The sequence below is a fragment of the Macaca nemestrina genome, chromosome 9 (genome assembly GCF_043159975.1).
Source record: "Macaca nemestrina isolate mMacNem1 chromosome 9, mMacNem.hap1, whole genome shotgun sequence".
NCBI classification, from domain to species: Eukaryota; Metazoa; Chordata; class Mammalia; order Primates; family Cercopithecidae; genus Macaca; species Macaca nemestrina.
The window spans coordinates 222,839-244,272 of record NC_092133.1 but is presented as its reverse complement, the minus strand read 5'-3'; the positions used below and the strand labels follow the sequence as shown (position 1 = coordinate 244,272).

At 51.5% G+C, this 21,434-nt stretch overlaps 1 protein-coding gene across 1 annotated transcript; it reads left to right on the top strand.

The window, feature by feature from the left end:
* The first annotated feature begins 1,923 nt into the window (after positions 1 to 1,923).
* On the top strand, positions 1,924 to 21,370 carry LOC105471310 (scavenger receptor cysteine-rich domain-containing protein SCART1-like). The gene is given in 15 exon segments (XM_071068881.1): positions 1,924 to 2,971; positions 3,451 to 3,774; positions 4,933 to 5,244; positions 5,897 to 6,211; positions 14,496 to 14,801; positions 14,943 to 15,391; positions 15,393 to 15,648; positions 15,726 to 15,875; positions 15,878 to 15,998; positions 16,248 to 16,261; positions 16,533 to 16,601; positions 16,758 to 17,072; positions 17,757 to 17,903; positions 19,018 to 19,173; positions 19,660 to 21,370. Coding segments are annotated over 15 exon segments (3,117 nt in total). The 5' UTR covers positions 1,924 to 2,910; the 3' UTR covers positions 19,782 to 21,370.
* Positions 21,371 to 21,434: the final 64 nt, after the last annotated feature.

Here is a 21,434-nt window from a genome sequence, read left to right as displayed (position 1 = left end):
TTTGTCTTCTTGTCTGAGGGCCACTGTGTGTGTCTCCAGTCCACATTGTTTTCACTGTTTTACTGAGTCGGGATGTGGGCTACTCCTCCTGGAACTCAGGCAGGAGGGTCAGGGGTCTCCCAGTCAGGCAACCTCTTGGATCGTTTCTTGTCTCTGCTGCCACCTGACTTCCAAGGTTAGGGGCCCAACCTTCAGTGTGGCTCCCTGATGAACCACCCCTGGGTTCCTGCCTTTCATCTGCACACACAGTGCTGAGGGGGATGGTGAGGGCTCCGCTGGGCGCTTGGGGTCAGAATCTCCATTTCTTACAGCTGCATTGCTCTGATGGGCCCCGAAGCTTTCCCTGACCATCCTCATTGCTGACCACACCCTCCCAGGACCTAACCCACCAACAATCCCACCCACCCAGGATTCCACCACGCAGGACCCCGTCAGGCATGTTTAGATCTTTTCTGACTTCTTCATCTCAGGTTTCAGCATACTGGGAACACCCAGGTCTAAACATCCAGTGAGTCGTCACCTGTAGGGTCTTTCGGCCTCTGTCTGGCCTCTGTGTTTGCCCTGGCGTGTGGGCAGCGTGCTGTTGGCCTCACTGACACTGGCTCCGTAAGCAGTGAGGACCCCAGCTGCACCCTTGGGGTCTCTCTGCACGCTGCCTGCCATCCCCCAAACCCCTCCTCTGTTCCAACTTCCTGGGATTGTGAGGGGGCCCCTGCTTGGGTCCAAGGACCACCTCCGGTGGAGAAGATAAACCAGAAAATGAGGGTGCGGAGGGGACGTCCGGAGAGCGTGGGCAGGGCCTCCGGGCAGAAGTGCGGTGCTGAGGGGACGTCCGGAGAGCGTGGGCAGGGCCTCCGGGCAGAAGTGCGGTGCGGAGGGGACGTCCGGAGAGCGTGGGCAGGGCCTCCGGGCAGAAGTGCGGTGCTGAGGACGTGTGGCCAGCTTCTTGGGGTGCAGCTGGAGCAGCTCCTGATGGAGCTGGGGGCAGAGGCTTACCTACCGTCTGAGCACACCTTACCCTCCGAGAACCGGCAGGGCCTGCTCTCAGGCAACAACCCCTAATCGAGGGTTGGCCAACCTGGCTTGACTCCGTGCGAGGCGTGTCCTTAGGGCAAGGTGGGGGGTAGGGGATGTGGGTGGTCCCTGGGGAGGGTGAGGGTAGGGAGGCATGAGGTGTGTGGAGGGGCCGTGGGGGAGAGAGCAGCGAGGTGGCAGGAAATGGGATGAGGTGTGAGCATGAGACACGGACGTGGAGGACACTTGGGGAGCAGAGTGAAGCTGTCAGTGCCACAGGGAGGACCCTGGTGTTGCTGCCTGCTCCAGCCTTGCCGTGTGTGCCAGCCTCGCTCCTCCCAGCCTTGCCATGTGTGCCTGCCTCGCCCCCCCCGTTTCTTCCCCTCGGTCTTCCAGCAGCCGTGTTTTATGAGTTTTTTTTTTTTACAGCGATTGGCACAGACACGGGGACCTAGAGCTGCAAACCCTCCCCCAAGGCCTCCCCAGGGCTTTCACCTTCCTGACTTCATGTGCAGGGCACTAAAGAGGCCCTTTGCAAGTCAGAGTGCGGGGAAGCACCTGAGGCAGCGGCAGGTCCCAGGCACGGGGCTCCAGCACACACAGCCTGGCGGACGGGCCTGTGACCTTCTCTGGAAATCTGGTTCCCTCTCACTCTCCTGGTCTCCACATAGAGGTCTAGAAACCGGAGTCACCCTGTTCTGAACTGGTTCTCTGGCAAATCTACTGGAAATTGACCTTTATTGATATTATGCTGCTTATAAAATAATACCATGCTTAATTATTGTACATGTAAAAACAGGCCAGACGGGGTGTGCTGATGCCTGTAATCTCAGCACTTTAAGAGGCCAGGGCGGCCGGGCGTGGTGGCTCAAGCCTGTAATCCCAGCTCTTTGGGAGGCTGAGACGGGCGGATCACAAGGTCAGGAGATCGAGACCATCCTGGCTAACCCAGTGAAACCCCGTCTCTACTAAAAAATACAAAAAACTAGCTGGGCGAGGTGGCGGGCGCCTGTAGTCCCAACTACTCGGGAGGCTGAGGCAGGAGAATGGCGTGAGCCCGGGAGGCGGAGCTTGCAGTGAGCTGAGGTCCAGCCACTGCACTCCAGCCTGGGCCACAGAGCGAGACTCCGTCTCAAAAAAAAAAAAAAAAAAAAAAAAAAAAGAGGCCAGGGCAGGCGGGTCACTTGAGTCCAAAAGTTCGAGACCAGCCTGGGCAGCATGGTGAAACCCCGTCTCTAAAAGCACGTAGCTGGCGTATTGACTTGCCCAAATGCGAGTGTTTATCCAGCCGTGCATACACGCTGCCCTAACCCTAAGCCTAACCCTTTCTGGCCTTGCCTCAGACGCCGCATCATTGATTTAATCCTCTGTTGGATTTGGCGGCTTCCCAAGGACACAGCCTCACAGGGAGGCCGTGCATCCCTTACGAATTCGGGTCGCAGGCACGCACGTTTTTCAGAATTTTGCTCCCATTGCTAGGTCTGTGTGTTCACAGCGCATGAGCTTGGCACGACCCTAGGTCTTCAGCCGCACCTTTTGTGAGAGGCAGAGAAGGTCCATCCCTCCGCTGCCAGGCCCTGGTGTCAGCACCCGTGGCCACCAGGGCCTTGCTGAGAATGGGCCCTCACTGGTCCATCTCACGCCTGGGGCTGCACTGGGCACCAGCTGCAGGAAGCCCAGCCTGGCCTCACCACACGCTGCTGGCACCGTCTGGGCTGAGGCACGGGTGACAGATGACAGCTCTGATATGGGGGGAGGAGGCGAGGGCGTGCACGGGCCTTCCTTCTCAGAAAGGTGTCACACTGAGTCGGCGTCCACCTTCCGTCCGGGGGCGGAACACACGTCCCTGCCACGAGAGCATCAGCCTGGGGCACGGCAGCAGCAGAGTGGCCAGGCATGGCATTGTTCCCTCTGGGACTGTGGCCCCTGCTCCTGGCCTGCGGGACCCGCCCTCCCGGTGAGTGTGTGCCCCTGCCTGCAGGGCGCTGGGGGTCAGAGCCCCGGTGTGCAGGACATTCCATGGGGGCGGGGGCCACGACACCACAGTGGTCCCGTCTGCTCCTTGCTGTGAATCCTGGGAGCCTCAGCTGGCGACCACAGAGGGCTGGGGTGTCCGCTGCAGGGCTCATGAGTGAGCAGAGTGATCACAGTCTTGTTTTCTGGGCCTTCCAAATGCATGTGAAAGGCTGGGACCTTCACTTCATTGAATTTCCTCAGAAAATGGTCCTTAGGCTGTTTTTGTTAACATTTTGTTCATTTTTGTTGATATTTAAGTTTGTTCATGTTATTGGTGACATCCAAATAATGCGTGAGAAAACTTGGGAAAATCAAGAGTAAGGTGCAAACTGGGCTGGAAGGTGACAGTTAGATTTCTGGGCATAAAGTACTCAAGGGTACCTTTGCCATGACGCCTTTCCTATGTTCTTGTCCCCGAAGCTCCCGCTGCAGAGTCCCTGGCCCTGGTGAGGGGTGGAAACCGCTGCGAGGGCCTCCTGCAGGTGCAGTCCCTGGGGCAGCAGGGCCTGGTGTGTGGGGACCACTGGGGCCTGCGGGAGGCGTCTGTGATTTGCAGGCAGCTGGGCTGTGGTCGCGCCCTCTATGTCCCCACGTATGTGGTGTGGCCGCAGGAGGCTCAGCAGTCCTTGCTGCAGGGCGTGCAGTGCCAGGGTGTGGAGGCCTCGCTCTGGGACTGCTCCCTGGGGAAGTGGGGGTCACTGAACGGCTGTGAGTGTGAGTGCATCGGTGCAGTCCACTGCTCAGGTAGGACGGGTGCCCCGGGAGCCACTTCTGCCAGTCTGTGGCCCTGTCCCCGCCCACGACCTTCACTTTGGGGAGGAGGGGTGTTGCCTGAGTCCCCCGGGGTGGAAGACAAGACCCTTCTTCCTGGGGTGACTGTGACTCCAGTGCTGTGACCCTCAGACCCTCATGGCACTGTATGACCCCACGTGTGTCCCCTCCAAAGGCCCAGACGGCACAGCACAATTGAGCAACATATTACACACCGAGGCCATCCCTGGCCGGGACCCCAGCCCGAGTTCAGTCCTTTTGGGGTTCAGTTGACTCATGGCAACCATCAAACATTGGGGGCCAGTGGTGACCACGGGACCTTGTGGGGTGAAGGGTCCCTCTCTTCCTCCCCTGAGTGGCTGGCACGAGTGGAGGCACCGGCCTAGGGGCTCAGGCAGGTGCGGAGGCTGGTGCTGAGTGAGGTGCTCCCTCCTGGCCCTCATCTCGGCTTTCTGCTCCTGTGCTCTCCCTTGTCAGGGCCCACTCAGGAGCCTCTGAGCTCCTGGATCTGCCCCAGATTTCAGCAGCCCTGTCCTGCTCAGGCTCTGGCGGGGACCCTGCCCTTTCCCCTCTGCTGGATTGTTGGTGGGAAGCAGAGGCTCAAAGTGGCATGTGTGAGGAGAGAGAAATGAGGGGCATTGACACAGGCAAGGAGAGGCCACTGGCACCAGAGGGCCTTGGCCTGCAAACTCCAAGGCATGAGCTCCAGAACCAGAGACAGCTGGCCCTGTGTGGAGAGCACTGTGGGGGTATGACCAGGCCTGGGATACTGGCCTGCAGGGCCTCTCAGAGAGGAGCAGATGGGCCGATCTCCTATGTGCTGTCCTCCCCGCTTGATGGGCCCTCACTGTGGGCAAGGCCCCAGAAGCCAGAGGGCATGGAGCTTGTCCTGCCATCTATGCAGGTGGCCTCTTGGGCACAGGGTGGTGGGGAGAGGGGACCTAAAGTGGGCAGGTATAGTCTCTGGCTGCCCCCTCTGGGGTCCTGGGCCCGAAAGAAAGGCCTCTGCTGCAGACCCCCACACACCTCATCCTTCAACAAAGGCCACTGCCTCAGTCCACACGTTAGGGGTGGGAGGACCAAGCCCCAGCAGAACTGAAGTGGAACCAGAGTGGGCACCTGTGTGTGCAGGAGGAAAGCTGGCCTCCCTGGGGCTGCGTGGTGGAGGCAGCCCCTGTGCGGGAACCCCTGTGATCAGGATAACGGAAGGCCCTGTGATAAGCTGTGGCTTGCACCAGAAGGAGGCCAGTGTCTTCTGCAGAAGGCTGGGGTGCGGCCCAGCGCTCCAGGCATCCAGGCCCCACCTCACAGGGCACCCAGGCTGGCTGGGCTCGAAAGTCATTTCCTGCCAGGGAACAGAGTCCAGCATCTTCAACTGCAGGTTCAACCTGAACTTCCTAGACCACTGTGACCTCCCAACAGACTCTGAGGTGGTGTGTGCAGGTACGGACGCCCTTTCCTGAGAATCTCTGAGACGGGAGGTGTCCACTCAGAGCAGTGTGCGGGGACTGAGGGGATGGCCCTGGCCTACAGGGTGTGGGGGTCTTGTCTCCTGGGGCTTCAGCACCTGCCCAGCGAGGCCCCTATGCTGCTGCCCTCCTGTACCCCTGTCCGGGGGAGGGAGAGGGGCTGGTGGCCCAGGGGTCACCTGGGGAGATGGCTGACATGGATGGCAGCTCCTCCCTCGGGGCTCTGGCCAGGGTGTGGCTGGGCACGGGGCTTAAAACTGACCAGGTGGTTACAGTGGCCTGCCAGGGTCCAGGTCCCAGCCTGGGAGTGGGCTCCATGACACAGATGTGGGGGCCCCAGGCCCCGGGATAGACATCCTTGTTTTGGGGTGGGGACTGTTGCTGTCCGAATTCTGCCGGAGCCAGGACCCCAGGGAGATGGGAGGGTGGCAGAGGCCTCCGCCTGCCCACCCCAGGACCTCTCCTGCCGCTTCAGAGCCCCAGGGGCCGGACCAGCCCCGGTGGTCCTGAGTCCTCCTGCATCGGTCCTTTCCGTGGGACCCGAGGGCAGCGGTCAGGTCGCTTCATCCCAGAGGCCTACACCGAGCCGGTCCTGCCCTGTGCTCCAGCCCAGCGTCTGCCCCCAGGACACACCGAGGCCCGGCTGGTGGGCGGCGAGCACCCCTGCTCCGGGCGCCTGGAGGTGAGGCGGGGCCTGACCTGGGGCACCGTCTGCCACGCGGACCTGGACCTGGCCACGGCCCACGTAGTGTGCCGGGAGCTGCAGTGCGGGGCGGCGGCGTCCACGCCCGAGGGCGCCCGCTTCGGCCGGGGCTCGGGGCCGGTGTGGACCGAGGCCTTCCGCTGTGCGGGCAACGAGTCGCTGCTGTTCCACTGCCCGCGGGCGCGCGGGAGCCAGTGTGGGCCCGGCCGTGACGCGGGGCTCAGGTGCACCGGAGAAAGTAAGTCACCCGGGTCCGGGCAGGGAGGCTGGGTCGGGGCAGGGAGGCCGAGGCTGCGGGGCGGGGGCGGCGCTCAGTGCCCTGTGGGGCGCGGGCACGGCCACTCCCTGGACACCGAACCCGGCGCTCGCGCCCTGGGCCTGGGGCTGCTGGGACCCCAGCTTCCTTCCTCCCTCCCTCCCTCCCTCCCTCCTTCCCTCCTTCCTTCCTCCTTCCTTCCTCCTTCCTCCCTCCCTCCTTCCCTCCTTCCTTCCTTCCTTCCTTCCTCCTTCCTCCCTCCCTCCTCCTTCCCTCCTTCCTTCCTTCCTTCCTCCTTCCTCCCTCCCTCCCTCCCTCCTCCTTCCCTCCTTCCTTCCTCCCTCCCTCCCTCCTCCCTCCCTCCTTCCTTCCTCCTTCCTTCCTCCCTCCCTCCCTCCTTCCTTCCTCCCTCCCTCCCTCCTTCCTCCCTCCCTCCCTCCTCCCTCCCTCCTTCCTTCCTCCTTCCTTCCTCCCTCCCTCCCTCCTTTCCTCCCTTCCTCTCTCCCTCCCTTCCTTCCTTCCTCCCTCCCTCCATTCCCTCCCTCCCTCCCTTCCTCCCTCCCTCCTTCCTTCCTCCCTCCATTCCCTCCCTCCCTTCCTTCCTCCCTCCCTCCCTTCCTCCCTCCATTCCCTCCCTCCCTTCCTTCCTCCCTCTCTCCCTCCATTCCCTCCCTCCCTCCCTTCCTCCCTCCCTCCATTCCCTCCCTCCCTCCCTTCCTCCCTCTCTCCTTCCTTCCTCCCTCCCTCTCTTCATTCCTCGCTCCCTCCCTCCCTTCCTCTCGCAGGTGTTTGTTGACTTTGAGTTGCTCATCTTTGGAGGAATGTTTATTCAGGACCCTTCTCCATGCGGACCCTACATCCCTTTCAATATATCATTGGCAAATATTTCCCCCCGTTCTGTGGGGTGTTTTTCACTTCCGATAATGCCCCTTCAGGCACAAGCTTCTAGTTTTGAGGAAGTCCTGTTTACCTATTTATTCCCCTTTTGTTTCTTGAACTTTTAGTGTCATATCTAAGAATCCAGTCTCTAATCCAAGGTCATGAAGACTACTCCTGTGGTTTTTTCTCAGTTGTATAGTTTCAGCTGTTATTTGGTCTTTGATTGACTTTGACTTACATTTTGTATATGGTATAAGGAAAGGGTTCCATTCATTCCTTTGTGTGTGGCGCCCAGTTGTCCATTTGTTGAAGACATTATTCTTTCCTTATGTTTTGAACGTATGTATTTATTGTTCTAAAATGACACATAATAATTGTACAGTGTGATGTCTCAGTACATGTATACTTTTGTAATGATTAGGTGATCTTTCCTATTGAATTTTCTTCACACCATGTGAAAATCCTTTGCCCCACATGGATACACTTATTTTGGGACATTCAATCTGTTCTGTTGACTTATATGTGTATTTTCATGCCAGTGGTTGATTACCATAGCTCTGTAGTAGTTTTGAAATAGGGAAATGAGTCCTGTAAGTTTTTCTTTTTCAGTATTGTTTTGGTTATTTAAGGTCCCTTGAAATTGCATCTGAATTTTAGAATCAGTTCTATCTCTGAACAAAAAATAGTTGTTGGGATTTTGATAGAGATTTCATAGAATCTGTGGATTGGTTTGGGAGTATTGCCGTCTTAACAATATTAAATCTTTCAATCTATGAACATAGGATGTCTTTGCATTTGTTTAGGTTTTCACTGATTGTTTTCAAAAATGTTTTGTATTTTTCAGTGTATAAGTCTGTCTTGGGCCTCCTTGGTAAACATTATTATTATTATTTCATTCTTTTTTAAATTGACACATTTTGGATACATACTAATTGTACACATTTATGGGGTATAGTGCAGGGTTCCAGTGCATGTATATATTGTGTAATAATCAAATCAGGGCATTCAGCGTATCCATCACCTCAACATGATTGTATCTTTGTGGTGAGGACATTCAAAATTCTCTCTTCTAGCTATTTTGAAATATATAGTACAATACTGTTAATTGTATCCAACCGCCTGTGCTGTAGAACACCGAAACTTCTCTCTGTCTCTACCGTTTTACCAGTTGACCAGTCACCCCCATATCTCCTCCTCACTACACTCCCTAACTCTGGTAGCCCCCATTCTACTGTCTACTTCTATGAGATCAACTTTTCAAGATTCCATGTGCAAGTGGGATCCTCTGGTGTTTGTCTTTCTCTGACTTATTTCACCTAACATAATGTCTGCCAGGCCATCCACATTGCTGCAAATGACAGGATTCCATTCTGTTTTTAAGACTGAATAAGATTTCATTTTGTGTAATACATAGACCACATTTTCTCTATTTACCCATTGATGAACACAGGTTCAAGTCCATAGTTTGGCTATTGTGATTAGTGTTGCCATAAACATGGGGGTACAGATATCTCTTCAACTTACTGATTTTCTCTCATGTTGTCAATTGTTTCCTTTGCTGTATGGAAGGTTGTTAGTTTTCTGTAAACCCATTTGTCTATTTTTGCTTTTGTTGCCTGTGCTTTTCAGGTATTATCTGAAAAATCCTTGCTAGACCAATGTCCTGAGCACTTCCCCTGTTCTCTTCTAGTTGTCTCTATCGTTGTGGGTCTTTCATTTAGGTCTGTAATAAACCTTGAATTGATTTTTGTATATAGTGAGAGGCAGGGGTCTAGTTTCATTCTGCATGTGGATATCCAGTGTTCTCAGCACCATTTGTTGATGAGACTGTCCTTTTCCCAATGTGTATTCTTGGCACCTTTGTTAAAAATCAGGTGACTGTAAGTACATGGATTTATTTATCTTCTCTCTCTGTTTCACTGGCCTATGTGTCTATTTTCATATCAAGTACCATGCTGTTTTGGTTACTATAGTTTTGTAGTATACTTTGAAATCCAGTAATGTGATGCCTTCAGCTTTGATCTTTGCTCAGGATTGCTTTGAGTATTCTTGGGGTCTTCTTTTATTATTATTCATAGTTAGAATATAGAAATGCAACTATTTTTTTATGCCCTCTTTTTTCCTGAAATTTCTTATGGCTTTAAATAGTTTTTTTGTGGATTCTGTAGGATTTTCTATATGTAAGATCATGTACCTGTGAATACAGGTAGTTTTTCCTCTTCCTTTCCAATACAGATGCTTTTTATTTCTTTTTTCTTGCCTAATTTCTCTGGCTAGAACTTGCAGTAGAATGTTGAGTAGAAATGGTGAAAAAGTGTATATTTGTCTTGTTCCTTATCTCAAGGGATAAGCTTTCAGTTTTTCTTCATTGAGTATGATGCTAGTTGTGGGTTTTTAATAAATGTTCTTCAGCACATTGAGGAAGTTCCCTTCTATTCTGGTTTGTTGAATGCTTTATCATGACAGTCTGTTGGATTTTGTCAAATGCTTGTTCTGCATCAATTGAAATTATCATGTTTTATTTTGTTTTATTTTTTTTTCCTTCATTCTAGTGAAGTGAAGATACCTGGTGCTTGGCTTTTCTTTGTTCAGAGGTTTTTGTTTACTGATTTATTTCCTTTACTTTTTATAGCTCTGTTCAGATTTTCTGTTCATCATTGGGTCAGTTTTGATAATTTGTGTATTCCTAGAAATCTGTTCATTTCATCTAAATTATCTAACTGGGGAGTGAATACTATGAAATTAGTCAAGGTGTTCATTTACACTTCTCTTTTATTTGTATAGATTTCATACCAAGTACCCCCCACATTCATTTCTGATTTTGGTGATTTGAATGTTCTCTCTCTTTTTTTTTTTTTTTTTGAGATGGAGTCTCACTCTGTCACCCAGGCTGGAGTGCAGTGGCGCGATCTCAGCTCACTGCAAGCTCTGCCTCCCGGGTTCACACCGTTCTCCTGCCTCAGCCTCCCGAGTCATTGGGAGTATAGGCACCCGCCACCACGCCTGGCTAATTTTTTTTTTTTTTTTTTTTGTAGTAGAGACGGGGTTTCACCATGTTAGCCAGGTTGGTCTCAATCTCCTGACCTCGTGATCCACCCGCCTTGACCTCCCACAGTGCTGGGATTCCAGGCATGAGCCACCACGCCCAGCTGGGTGTTCTCTTTTTTTATTGGTCAGTCTAGCTAAATGTTGTCACTTTTGTTGATCTCTTCACAGACTTAGCTTTTATTTTTGTTATTATCTCTATTGTTTTTCATTCTATATTTCATTTAGTATCTCCTTCCTTCTGCTAGCTTCAGGTTTAGTTTATTCTTCCTTTTCTAGTTTTTTAAGGTGTAAATGCCATTATTAATTTGAGATATTTATTTGCTCCTAATATAGATGTTCGTTACTATAAAATTTTCTCTAAGCATTGCTTTCATTTCAATCCATAAATTTTGTTATGTTGTGTTTTCACTTTCATTCATCCAAAAGTATTTTCTAATTTTCCTTGTGATTTCTTCCTTGACTTATTGGTTGCTTATGGGTGTGTTCTATTTGATAATTTCCCAGTTTCCCCTTTTAAATTTATTTCTAACTTCATTCCTTTTTGGTCAGAGAAGATACTTTTTATGATTTCAGTTCTTTAAAATTTATTCGGACTTGATTTATGCCTCAACATAGTGTCTACCCTGATGAACATTTCATGGACACGAGAGAAAAATGTGTATTTTGCTGAGTTGAGCACAGTGTTTCGCATATGTCTGTGAGGTCTAGTTGGTTTATAGTGTTCTTCCAGTGATTTCTTTCCTTATTAGCTATATGCATAGATGGTCTATCCATTATTAAAAGTGAGATGTTTTTGGTTCTAGTTATTATTTACAGTCATCTATTTCTGCCTTCAATTTGGTCAATTTTTTTCTTTATTACTTTTGGCTCTGTTATTAGCTGCACGTATGCTTATATTTGTTGTATATTCTTTTGATGGACTGACCCTTTAATAAATATGTAATCCTTTTCTTATCTCTCCTCACAATTTTTAACTTAAAGTCTGTCTTAGTCCATCTAGGCTGCTATAGAAAACACTGTAGACTGGGTAATTTGTAAATGACAGAAATGTATGTCTCAGAGTTCTGGAGGCTGAGAAATCCAGGGTCAGGGAACCAGCAGATTCAGTGTCTGGAGGGACCTGTTCCTCACAGATGGGGCCTTCTTTGTGTCCTCACGTAACAGAGGAGCAAAAGAGGAAAAGGGACGAAGTTGCTCCCTTGAGCCCTTTATGAGGGCTAATGTCCTTCATGAGGATGGAGCCCTCATGGCTTAACCACCTCCAAAAAGCTTCACCTCTTAATGCTGTTGCTTTTCGGATTCTATCTCAGCATGAATTTTGGAGGAACATGAACATTCAAACTGTGACTAGGTCTATTTTGTCTGATATTTGTATAGCTACTTCAACTCTCTTTTGGTGACTATGTGTATCTTTTCCAAACTTTCACTTTTAACCTAATGGTCTTTTGATCTGAAGTGAATTTATGAAGAGAGCACATTTTAAAACAAGTTTTTAAAAAAATCCATTTTGTCCCTTCCTGCCTTTTATTTAGATGGTTTAATCCCTTTACATTTAAAGTAATTACCAATAAGGAGTATTCACTTCTGCTATTTTTCTATTTGTTTCCTACATGTCTTATTTTTTTTGTTCCTCAATTCCTCCATTACTGCCTTCTTTTGCATTTAATTGACATTTACAGTGTACCATTTTCACTCCCTTCCCATTCTGTTTTTTTATTTTTTGGTATATTTCTTAGTTTTCTATCTAGTGGTTCCCCTGGAGATCATAAGAAATATTTTAAATTTACAAACCTCTGGTTTGCACTAAAACCAACTTAGTTTCAATAGTATACAAAATCTCTGCTCTTATATTGTTATTGTCACTAATTCATCTTTACACATTGTCCATTAACATAAATGTATAATTTTGTTTCATGCCTATTTTTTTAAAGCATGTACGAACAAACAAAGGTATAACAAACCCCAAATACAATACTGTTGGCCTTTATATTTTCCTATGTAATTATCCTTATCAGTGTTATTAGATTAATCATTAGGCTTTGATTTACTGTTTAGTGCCTTTATTTCAGCCTGAATTAAACCCTTTAGCATTTCTTGTAGGACAAGTCTACTAGCAATGAATTTCCTCAGCTTTTGTTTAAAGTTCTTCATTTTTAAGGATAGTTTTGCTAGATACAGAATTTTGGAGTGACCAGGTTTTCCTCTCAGCACTTTAAATATACTACTCCACTGCTTTCTGGCTTCCGTGGTTCCTGCTGAGAAATCAACCGTTGGTCTTATGGAGGATCCCTTGTACATGACGAGTCGCTTCTCTCTTGCTACTTTCAAGATTCTCTTTACATTTGTCTTTTGAGAGTTTGATTTTAACGTGTCTCAGTGCAGATATTTTTAAGTATAACCTACTTGAAGTTCGTTGAGCTTCTTGGATGCAGACTTATATCTTTCATCAAACTTGGAATTTTTTTACCATTATTTCTTCAAATATTTTTTCTTTCACTTTCTCCTCTCTCTCTTAAAATTTTTTTTTTTTTTTTGTTATTCTGTGGAAGAGCCAGTGTTCTCTCTTTCTGTGACTCTGATTATGCATCTCTTAGTATCCTTAATGGTGTCCCACAGGTCTTTTGGGATCTATTGATTTTTTTAATTCTTTTTTCTTTCTGCTCCTCAGACTAGATAATCTGAATTGACTTATATTCAAGTTCATAGATTCTATCTTTTGCTCACTCAAGGGATCTGCTGTTGAACCTTTTAGTGAATTTTTCATTTGTTATTGAACTTTTTTAAGCTACAGAAAAATCTACTCAATTCCTTTTTATAATTTATATATTTTTATCAATATTCCTTATTTGGTAAGATATCATTATCCTGGTTTCCTATAGCTTTTTGAGCATATCTAAGACAGTGTATTTAAAGTATTTGTCTAGTAAGTCTGATAACTTAGCATCCTCAAGGACAATTTCTATTTCCCTTTTCCCCCTATAAATGTGTTATAATTTATGGTTACTTTGCATGTCTCATCTTTTTTGTTGGAAACTGGACATTTTGAATTATTATACTGTGGCAACTCTAGAAATCACATTTTTCTCTATCACCAGGGTTGGTTGTTGCTGATGATTTTTTTTTTTTTCTTTGAGATGGAGTCTCGCTGTTTCATCTAGGCTGGAGTGTAGTAGTGTGATCTTGGCTCACTGCAACCTCCGCCCCCTGTGTTCAAGCAGTTCTGCCTCTGCCTCCTGAGTAGCTGGAATTACAGGCATCCACCACTAATTTTTGTATTAGTAATTAGTAATAATTTTGTGCCTGGCTAATTTTTGTATTTTTAGTAGAGACAGGGTTTCACCATCTTGGCCAGGCTGGTATTGAACTCCTGACCTCATGATCCACCCGTCTTGGCCTCCCAAAGGGCTGGGATGACAGGCATGAGCTACCGTGCCTGGCCCTGTTTAATGACTTTTCTAAACTCCTTTTGTAAAGACTCTTTGTTGCATGTGACCACTAGGGTCTCTTTTCTGTTGGTTAGTGGGGTTAGTGATTAGACATGTTTCCTTAAATGCCCATAGTAAAAAACAGACAAACAAGCACTCCCAACTCTTCCAGTCTTTGCATGTTAGCTCTTTGTTGGGGCACACCTTCAATACTAAGGCATTATTCTTCACTCGTTCCTTATGCAGAATCAAATTTGCCACTTCTTTCTTCCTTAAGTGGTTTCAAGTTGTTCCCAGATACTAGAATTTCAAAAAAGTTGGTTATGAGTTTTACCACCTAGTCATTACATTAGAGGGAGATGGAGCTTTGGGGTTCCTTACTCTGCCACGTATACTGTTGTTGCTACTTACCCTCAGGCATTTCCTCTGACGTGCAGGGTGTGGGGTATGTTTGACTAGGCTCACACCAAGAACCAGGTGCAGCAGCATGTGTGGGGCCTGGGGACTGGGGCCAGGGGTGCTGCCCCGTTTCCCAGAGCTTTGGCTGGCAATGAGAAGCAGGATCTGAGAGGGTGTGTGGAGCTCTGTCTTGGTGCTCACTGCCTGCTTATTGGAGACAACATTCAGCAGCTTCACCTTTATTAGCGTTCCCCTGTGTTGGGTGCATTCCAGAGCACTGACAAAGTGTATTTCCATAGTTTTCCCAACTTAATCACTGCCTAAGTGAAGGGATGATGCCCTTCACTTTTTGATTTCCCAGGCAATTGTGGTGACGTCACTCGCCAAAGCTGTTTTCATGCCCTCAGTCTGGTCCCCCAAGTACTGGACTGTGTAACCAGGCTCAGGCTCACATGAAGGAAAGTGCAGACAGTGTCTGCCACGTGCGAGCCACGCTGACTCTTCCTCTCCCCCAGAGTTCAGGCTGGTCAATGGCAGCAGCAGCTGTGAGGGCCGTGTGGAGCTCCAGGTGCAGGGGTCCTGGGCGCCCCTCTGTGCCACCCACTGGGACATAGCAGATGCCACCGTCCTCTGCCACCAGCTCAACTGCGGCAACGCGGTGGCTGCACCTCGAGGAGGCCATTTTGGGGACGGGGACGCTGCCATCTGGCCTGACGCGTTTCACTGTGGGGGGACAGAACCGTACTTGTGCAATTGCCCAGTAAGCACCCTGGGCACCCCGGCCTGTGCCCCGGGAAACTCAGCCTCTGCGGTCTGCTCAGGTGGGTGCAGCCAGGACGGTGGAGGAGGAGGGTGGGTGAGAGGCATGGACAGAGGGGGCGGAGAGGGAGGGGCCCTGCTGTGGGGTGGTTCCGGGTCCCTCCCGCTGACACCCTGGGTCCCCTGTGCGTCCCCATCCCCAGGTCTGCCCCACGCCGTGCGGCTGAGGGAAGGACAGAGCCGCTGTGATGGCCGCGTGGAGGTCTCCCTGGAGGGCGTGTGGGGCCGCGTCCTGGACGATGCCTGGGACCTGCGCGGCGCGGACGTGGTGTGCCGGCAGCTCGGGTGCGGAGCGGCCGAACAAGCCTATGACGCACCTGCCCCCAGCCGCGGGTCCGTCCAGGTGTCGCTGAGCCGCGCGCGCTGTCTGGGCACCGAGACCCGCCTGACTCAGTGCAACGTGTCCGCGACCCTGCAGGAGCCCGCGGGAACCTCGCGGGACGCCGGGGTGGTGTGCTCTGGTGAGGGCAGAACCGCATCCCCGATGGCCCGTCGCCGCGGGGTCCTGGGCGCCCTGACTCTGTCTCTCCACAGGGAGCCTCGGGGTGCGGCTGGCCGCGGGGCCGGGGCGCTGTGCGGGGCGCGTGGAGGTGCTGCACGGGGGCGCGTGGGGCACCGTGTGTGACGACGCCTGGGACCTGCAGGACGCGCACGTGGTCTGCAGGCAGCTGGGCTGTGGCCGCGCCCTGAGCGCCCTGGGGGCCGCACACTTCGGAGCCGGGGCAGGGCGCATCTGGCTGGATGAGCTGGGCTGCCAGGGCCACGAGTCTGCGCTGTGGCAGTGCCCGTCGGCGGAGTGGGGCCAGCACGACTGCAGCCACAAGGAGGACGCCGGTGTCTTCTGCTCAGGTCCTGCAGCGCTTCCACCTTGTCGTCCCCACCCGCACTCCGAGCTGGGCCTTGTTGACTGGCCTCTCTCTCTGCAGAGTTCACGGATCTGAGGCTTCAGGACCACAGGCAGCCATGCGCAGGGCGGCTGGAAATTTTCTACAATGGGACCTGGGGTGGCGTCTGCCGGACCCTGAGTGCGGCCTCCCTTGAGGTCCTGTGTAGGCAGCTGGGCTGTGGGTCCCACGGGCAGCTGCAGGCCAGGAGAGGAAGCTGGTCTGCTCCTGAGTTTCTCTGGGTGGGTTCCATCCAGTGCAGGGACAGGCATGACCGGTCCCTGTGGCAGTGCCCATCAGCCCCCTGGGACCAGCGTTCATGCTCCAGTGGAGAGGAAGCGTGGGTCCTGTGCACAGGTGAGTGGGTGGGCCTGTGTGGGGGGGGAGTGGTGGTGGAGAGGGGCCTCTGAGGGGCCCCACACTGTGTCTGCCTGGGCCCTTTCCTGGGAGATGAAATGTCAGTTTCCCTTTTCCTTATTCTGGATGAGTCTGCCCTGTGCTGGTCCAGTCAAAGGTGGGGGGTCCCTGCGCTGAGGCTCTGGGCTGGGTGGGGAACATCTGGAGTCTTCCCAGACCCGGTGATCTCCCCAGTGAGGGAAGCAGGACCCCTGCACTTCCCGGTATGGTCTGAGGACGTCCCACAGGGAGACGTCCCCCTTGGAAAAGACTCCAGCACAGTTTGTGGAATCTGTAATCCCATGTGGAGATCTCTTGCTTAAACAGAGGGTTCTCTCTTTAGCAGAAATTGGTGTGTTGGGGAGACAGAGGGAAAAAGGAAACGAAAAATATTTTACATAATTTAGCTGCTGAGCTTGCAAATACAGAAACGGGTCCCCATTTCCTGTGCAGAAAAGGCAGGAGAAGTTCCTGAGGACCCTGGGGAGCCCCTCAACTGCTCCTCCTCGCTCGGCTGCCCAGGTACCCCTCTGTCCTTGTCCCTCCTCGCTCGGCTGCCCAGGTACCCCTCTGTCCTTGTCCCTCCTCGCTCGGCTGCCCAGGTACCCCTCTGTCCTTGTCCCTGTCCTCCTTCCCATCCTGGTCCAGCCCCCGCAGTGACGGCAGCCCCCGTTCCAGAGGAGGGCGCGCTGCGCGTGCGCGGGGGCGAGGACCGCTGCTCCGGGCGCGTGGAGCTCTGGCACGCGGGCTCCTGGGGCACCGTGTGTGACGACGGCTGGGACCTGGTGGACGCGGAGGTCGTGTGCCGCCAGCTGGGCTGTGGTGGGGCCGTCGCCGCCCTGGGGGCCGCCGCCTTTGGCCCTGGCTCCGGACCCGTGTGGCTGGACGAGGTGGGGTGCCGGGGCAGCGAGGCGTCCCTGCGGGGCTGCCCTGCGGAGCGGTGGGGACGCGGAGACTGCGCGCACAAGGAGGACGCGGGCGTGCGCTGCTTGGGTGAGTGGGGGGCGTTGGGAAACGGGTCATGAGGCCGGCAGAGGCCGCTGGGATGGGGTCGGTCTTGAGTGTTGCTTCCGTCGCTTCGGTGGGCAGGAGAGCACGCCCAGGCTTTAGCGGGCTGGTTTCCACCCTGGGATTTTTCTGGGATAAGCTGATTTGCTGTGGAGGCCTGTTTGAGACATGCACCCCCTGGGGTTTCCCCCAATCTTTTTTGGGAATTCCCTTTTGTTTATTCCAATCCTTGTCCGTTTCGGGTATGTGTCACCTGGGTGTTGGCAGGTTCAGTTGTTCCCAAAGCCTGCACCTCATTCTCTTTGCAGCAAACAAACAGTTAACCACAGCGATGACCTTAGCACAAATAGCAGCAGTGGGTAACTTTCCCTGAGCCGCCCCCATTCTCTGTGCTCTGGTCACCTCTTGTGACTTGCCCTGGCATCTGCTTGGGGGCCATGTTTTACCAAGGAAGGGGGCTGTCCCTGGAAAGCAGACCCCCCCAGTGGACACTAGTCATTCTGGGGTGCTCTGCGCAGCTGAAAGCAGCAGATGCCCCCCCAGCACTTCCAACTCGCAGGTCCCCCATGAGGGAGGGGTGTGGCTGGGCCCTTGGAGCCACCCTGTCCTGCGGAGGGTGTGCAGGTCCCCGCTGGCCACTCTGCTGGCTCAAGACCTCTCCTTCCTCAGAGCCTGGCCCAGGCTCCCCGCTGCCTGCAGCGCCCTTCCGGACACTCTGGGTGGTCAGTGTCATCCTGGGAGCCCTTCTTGGTCTTCTCCTTCTGGGCCTCATGGCCTTTCTGATTCTGCCTCGAGTCACACAAGCCATGCAGAGGGGTAAGCGTGACCCCACCCTGATCCCATCAGCTGGTGTGTGGGAGCAGGAGCAGCTCACAGCTCCAACCTGGTGTTGGGGTCCGGGCAGGTGGGATGCTCCATAGGTCAGGCCTATGCAGACCTACCCCCACAGTCCAGGGAAGCTGAAGAAAGAGACAGACAAATCCAGTTTCTTAGGAAGAAACGCTTAAAAGGGACTTATGAGGACAAGCGATGTCCGTGCCTTGGACGGCCTTTAGCTGAGAAGGTGGATGCCCATATGATCATCCCTCACAACTAGAAGTTTTATACCCCAGGGGAAGGGGACGTGCAGGACAATTGCTTAAGGGCAGGATTTACGGTAAATGCATGCTCTTATGCAAGGAACAGTAGATAAAATAGAAATCTTAGAGGCCTTCCCGGAACTCGAGTTGGTCAGAAGTCAACATGGTGGGTCCGCATCTAAGGCAGTTGCTTCAGCCTGCAGGCTGGTCTCAGGGCTTTTTTTTCTTTTTTTGTTTTTGAGACAGAGTCTCGCTCTGCCGCCCAGGCTGGAGTGCAGTGGCCGGATCTCCGCTCACTGTAAGCTCCGCCTCCCAGGTTCACGCCATTCTCCGGCCTCAGCCTCCCGAGTAGCTGGGACTACAGGTGCCCGCCACCACGCCCGGCTAGTTTTTTGTATTTTTTAGTAGAGATGGGGTTTCACCGTGTTCGCCAGGATGGTCTCGATCTCCTGACCTCGTGATCCGCCCGTCTCGGCCTCCCAAAGTGCTAGGATTACAGGCTTGAGCCACCGTGCCTGGCCACTTAGGGCTCATTTTATTGGCCAGAGAGAGTGGCAGACATCTGCCTCAGCCTCCAGCCCTCAAGACTGAGCTGAACCCTAGAAGGTTCCCCCAGGCAGCACACTGGGGCTCACCGGGAAGCATCATGTGGTTGACTGACAAGGGACGGTGGCCAGGGATGGGAGGGCACTGGGGGTCTGGCTGTGTTCCTGTGGCCCCCCCATCCTAGCCAACAGCGTCCTGCCTTTCTGCTGCCTGGGTGGGGTTCCCGCCTGGAGTCGCTGCCCTCCCTTGCCTGTGGCCACGTCCACACTGAGGGCCTGCGTGTGACCATGTTCACCTTGCTTCAGGTCTGGGAAGATCTGAGGCATCTCCTGAAGAAGCGATCTATGATGTCATTGGGGAAATGCCGCTAGCAGGACTGTACGAGGAAATCATGGAGACCGAGGCCGTGCCCCAGGATGAGGAGGACGCAGGTGTGGTGAAGGGGGACACAGAAACAGCAGGTGGGTTTGTGCTCCAGCTCAGGGGTGAGCTCTGGGGTGGGCTATGGATGCTGACCACAGGATGCAGTGGAAAGGGACTCTGACCACAGGAGCCTGGCTTCAGAAGGGCTGTCCACAGGGTTCATGGATGCAAGGGGACCCGTGGGCAGGGGAGAGCAGGGCCACACTAATGAGGGCAGAGTCAGTGGCTGGAGTCCCCATCGGAGAGGCCTGCCCTGGGGTGGGAGAAGAGGGCTGTTGGGTGCGCTGGGAGCCGTGCGTCTGGCAGGGGCCTATGCTGCAGCTTGCTCAGCCTGTTTCCTCACCTGTGGGAACTGCGCTGCTGTTGCAGGTGCTTGAGGTGCTTCAGTGTCAAGATGCCTTGAACGTTGCCAGGTGCTTTCTGGTTGACATGTTTGTGCGTCCCTATCTTATGGGCTTGCCAAATGTGCTTTGGGGACAACTTGTACATGTGCCGATTTGGTCATGCGGTGTCTCCTGCGCCAGTTTCAGGGGAGGCGTCTAACCTCCTGGAGGGACAGTCTACACGTGTGGAGGGAGGAACCAACAGACCCGTTTCTCAGGGATATGACGAGGCTGCATTTCCGCTGGAGGGGATGACATTGTAAAGCACCCTGAGGAGGAGATCCACCAGCTGGCTGTCAAAATCACAGCTCTTCATTCTCTTGTACAGTTGTAGTGGATTTCGTGAGAACGTCTTGGATGCCTTTCTCTTGCAATGTCCTCCACATCCGTATAAAATCCAGTCTTTCCAGGCCCTGCCTGGCTCTAACCCCCATCCCCTTCGAGGGCCATCTGCTGTGGACGGTTGTGCTGGGTAACCTTCAGATTTCTCACACATTACAGCAAATGCAAATATGTATAGAAATCAGTGGTTACGTTTGTGGTTTAGAGACACGTGGTGCCATCTTCATCTTCTGCACCCAGCAGTGCGTTGCAGAGCTCCTCACGCCAGAACATTCCTCTTTTTTTCTTAAAATCTCTTCTTAATTGAATCCAAAGTATCTTTTAGATGTCTACTTGTGTAATCATGTCATCCGTGAATATTCAGATTTATCTTCTCCTTCCAATCCATGTACCTTTAATCTCTTTTTCTGTGCTTTGTTTTGTGGACTGGGACCCTTCAGTCCAGTGTTGAATAGAGGTGGCCAATGGGGATCTTATCTCATTCATGGACTCAGAGCAAACGTGTTCCACATTTAATTTCACTATTAAATATAATATTTGATGTTCGGTTTTGTAGATGCTATTTATCAGATCAAGGAAAGCCCAGTCTATCCCTAATTTGTTAAGGGTTTTGCTTTTTATCATAAATAAGTGTTGACTTTTATGAAATTCTTTTTGGTATCTATTAAGATGATAGATGATTTGATTTTCATATGTTACATTAACCATGGGTTAAACAAACTTACCTTTATCATGATATATTATTCTTTTTGTATTTCACAGGAATTAGTTTGGTAATACATTGGGTCAATGTTTAAAAAAGAAAATGATGTGTGATTTTTTTCTTTTGTTGTAGTATTTCTGTTTAATTTTTGCTACGAGGATTATTCAGGTACCGTAAGAGTTAGGAGTATATTCTCTTTAAAAAAATATTTGCTAATTTAGGCTCCCACCAACAATGTAAAAGTGTTCCTATTTATCCACATCCTCTCCAGCATCTGTTGTTTGCTGACTTTTTAATAATCACCATTCTAACCGGCACGAGATAATATCTCATTGTGGTTTTGATTTGCATTTCTCTAATGACCAGTGATGATGAACTTTTTTTTCATATGTTTGTTGGCTGCATAAACATCTTCTTTTGAGAAGTGTCTGTTCATATCCTTCACCCACTTTTTGATGGGGTTGTTTGCTTTTATCTTGTAAATTTGTTTAAGTTTCTTGTAGATTCTGGACATTAGCCCTTTGTCAGATGGATAGATTGCAAAAATTTTCTCCCATTCTGTAGGTTGCCTGTTCATTCTGATGACCCATCAATGATAGACAGGATAAAGAAAATGTGGCACATATACACCATGGAATACTATGCAGCCATAAAAAAGGATGAGTTCATGTCCTTTGCAGGGACATGGATGAAGCTGGAAACCATCATTCTCAGCAAACTAACACAGGAACAGAAAACCAAACACTGCATGTTCTCACTCATAAGTGGGAACTGAACAATGAGAACACATGGACACAGGGAGGGGAACATCACACACTGGGGCCTGTCAGGGGGTGGGGGGCTAGGGGAGGGATAGCATTAGGAGAAATAC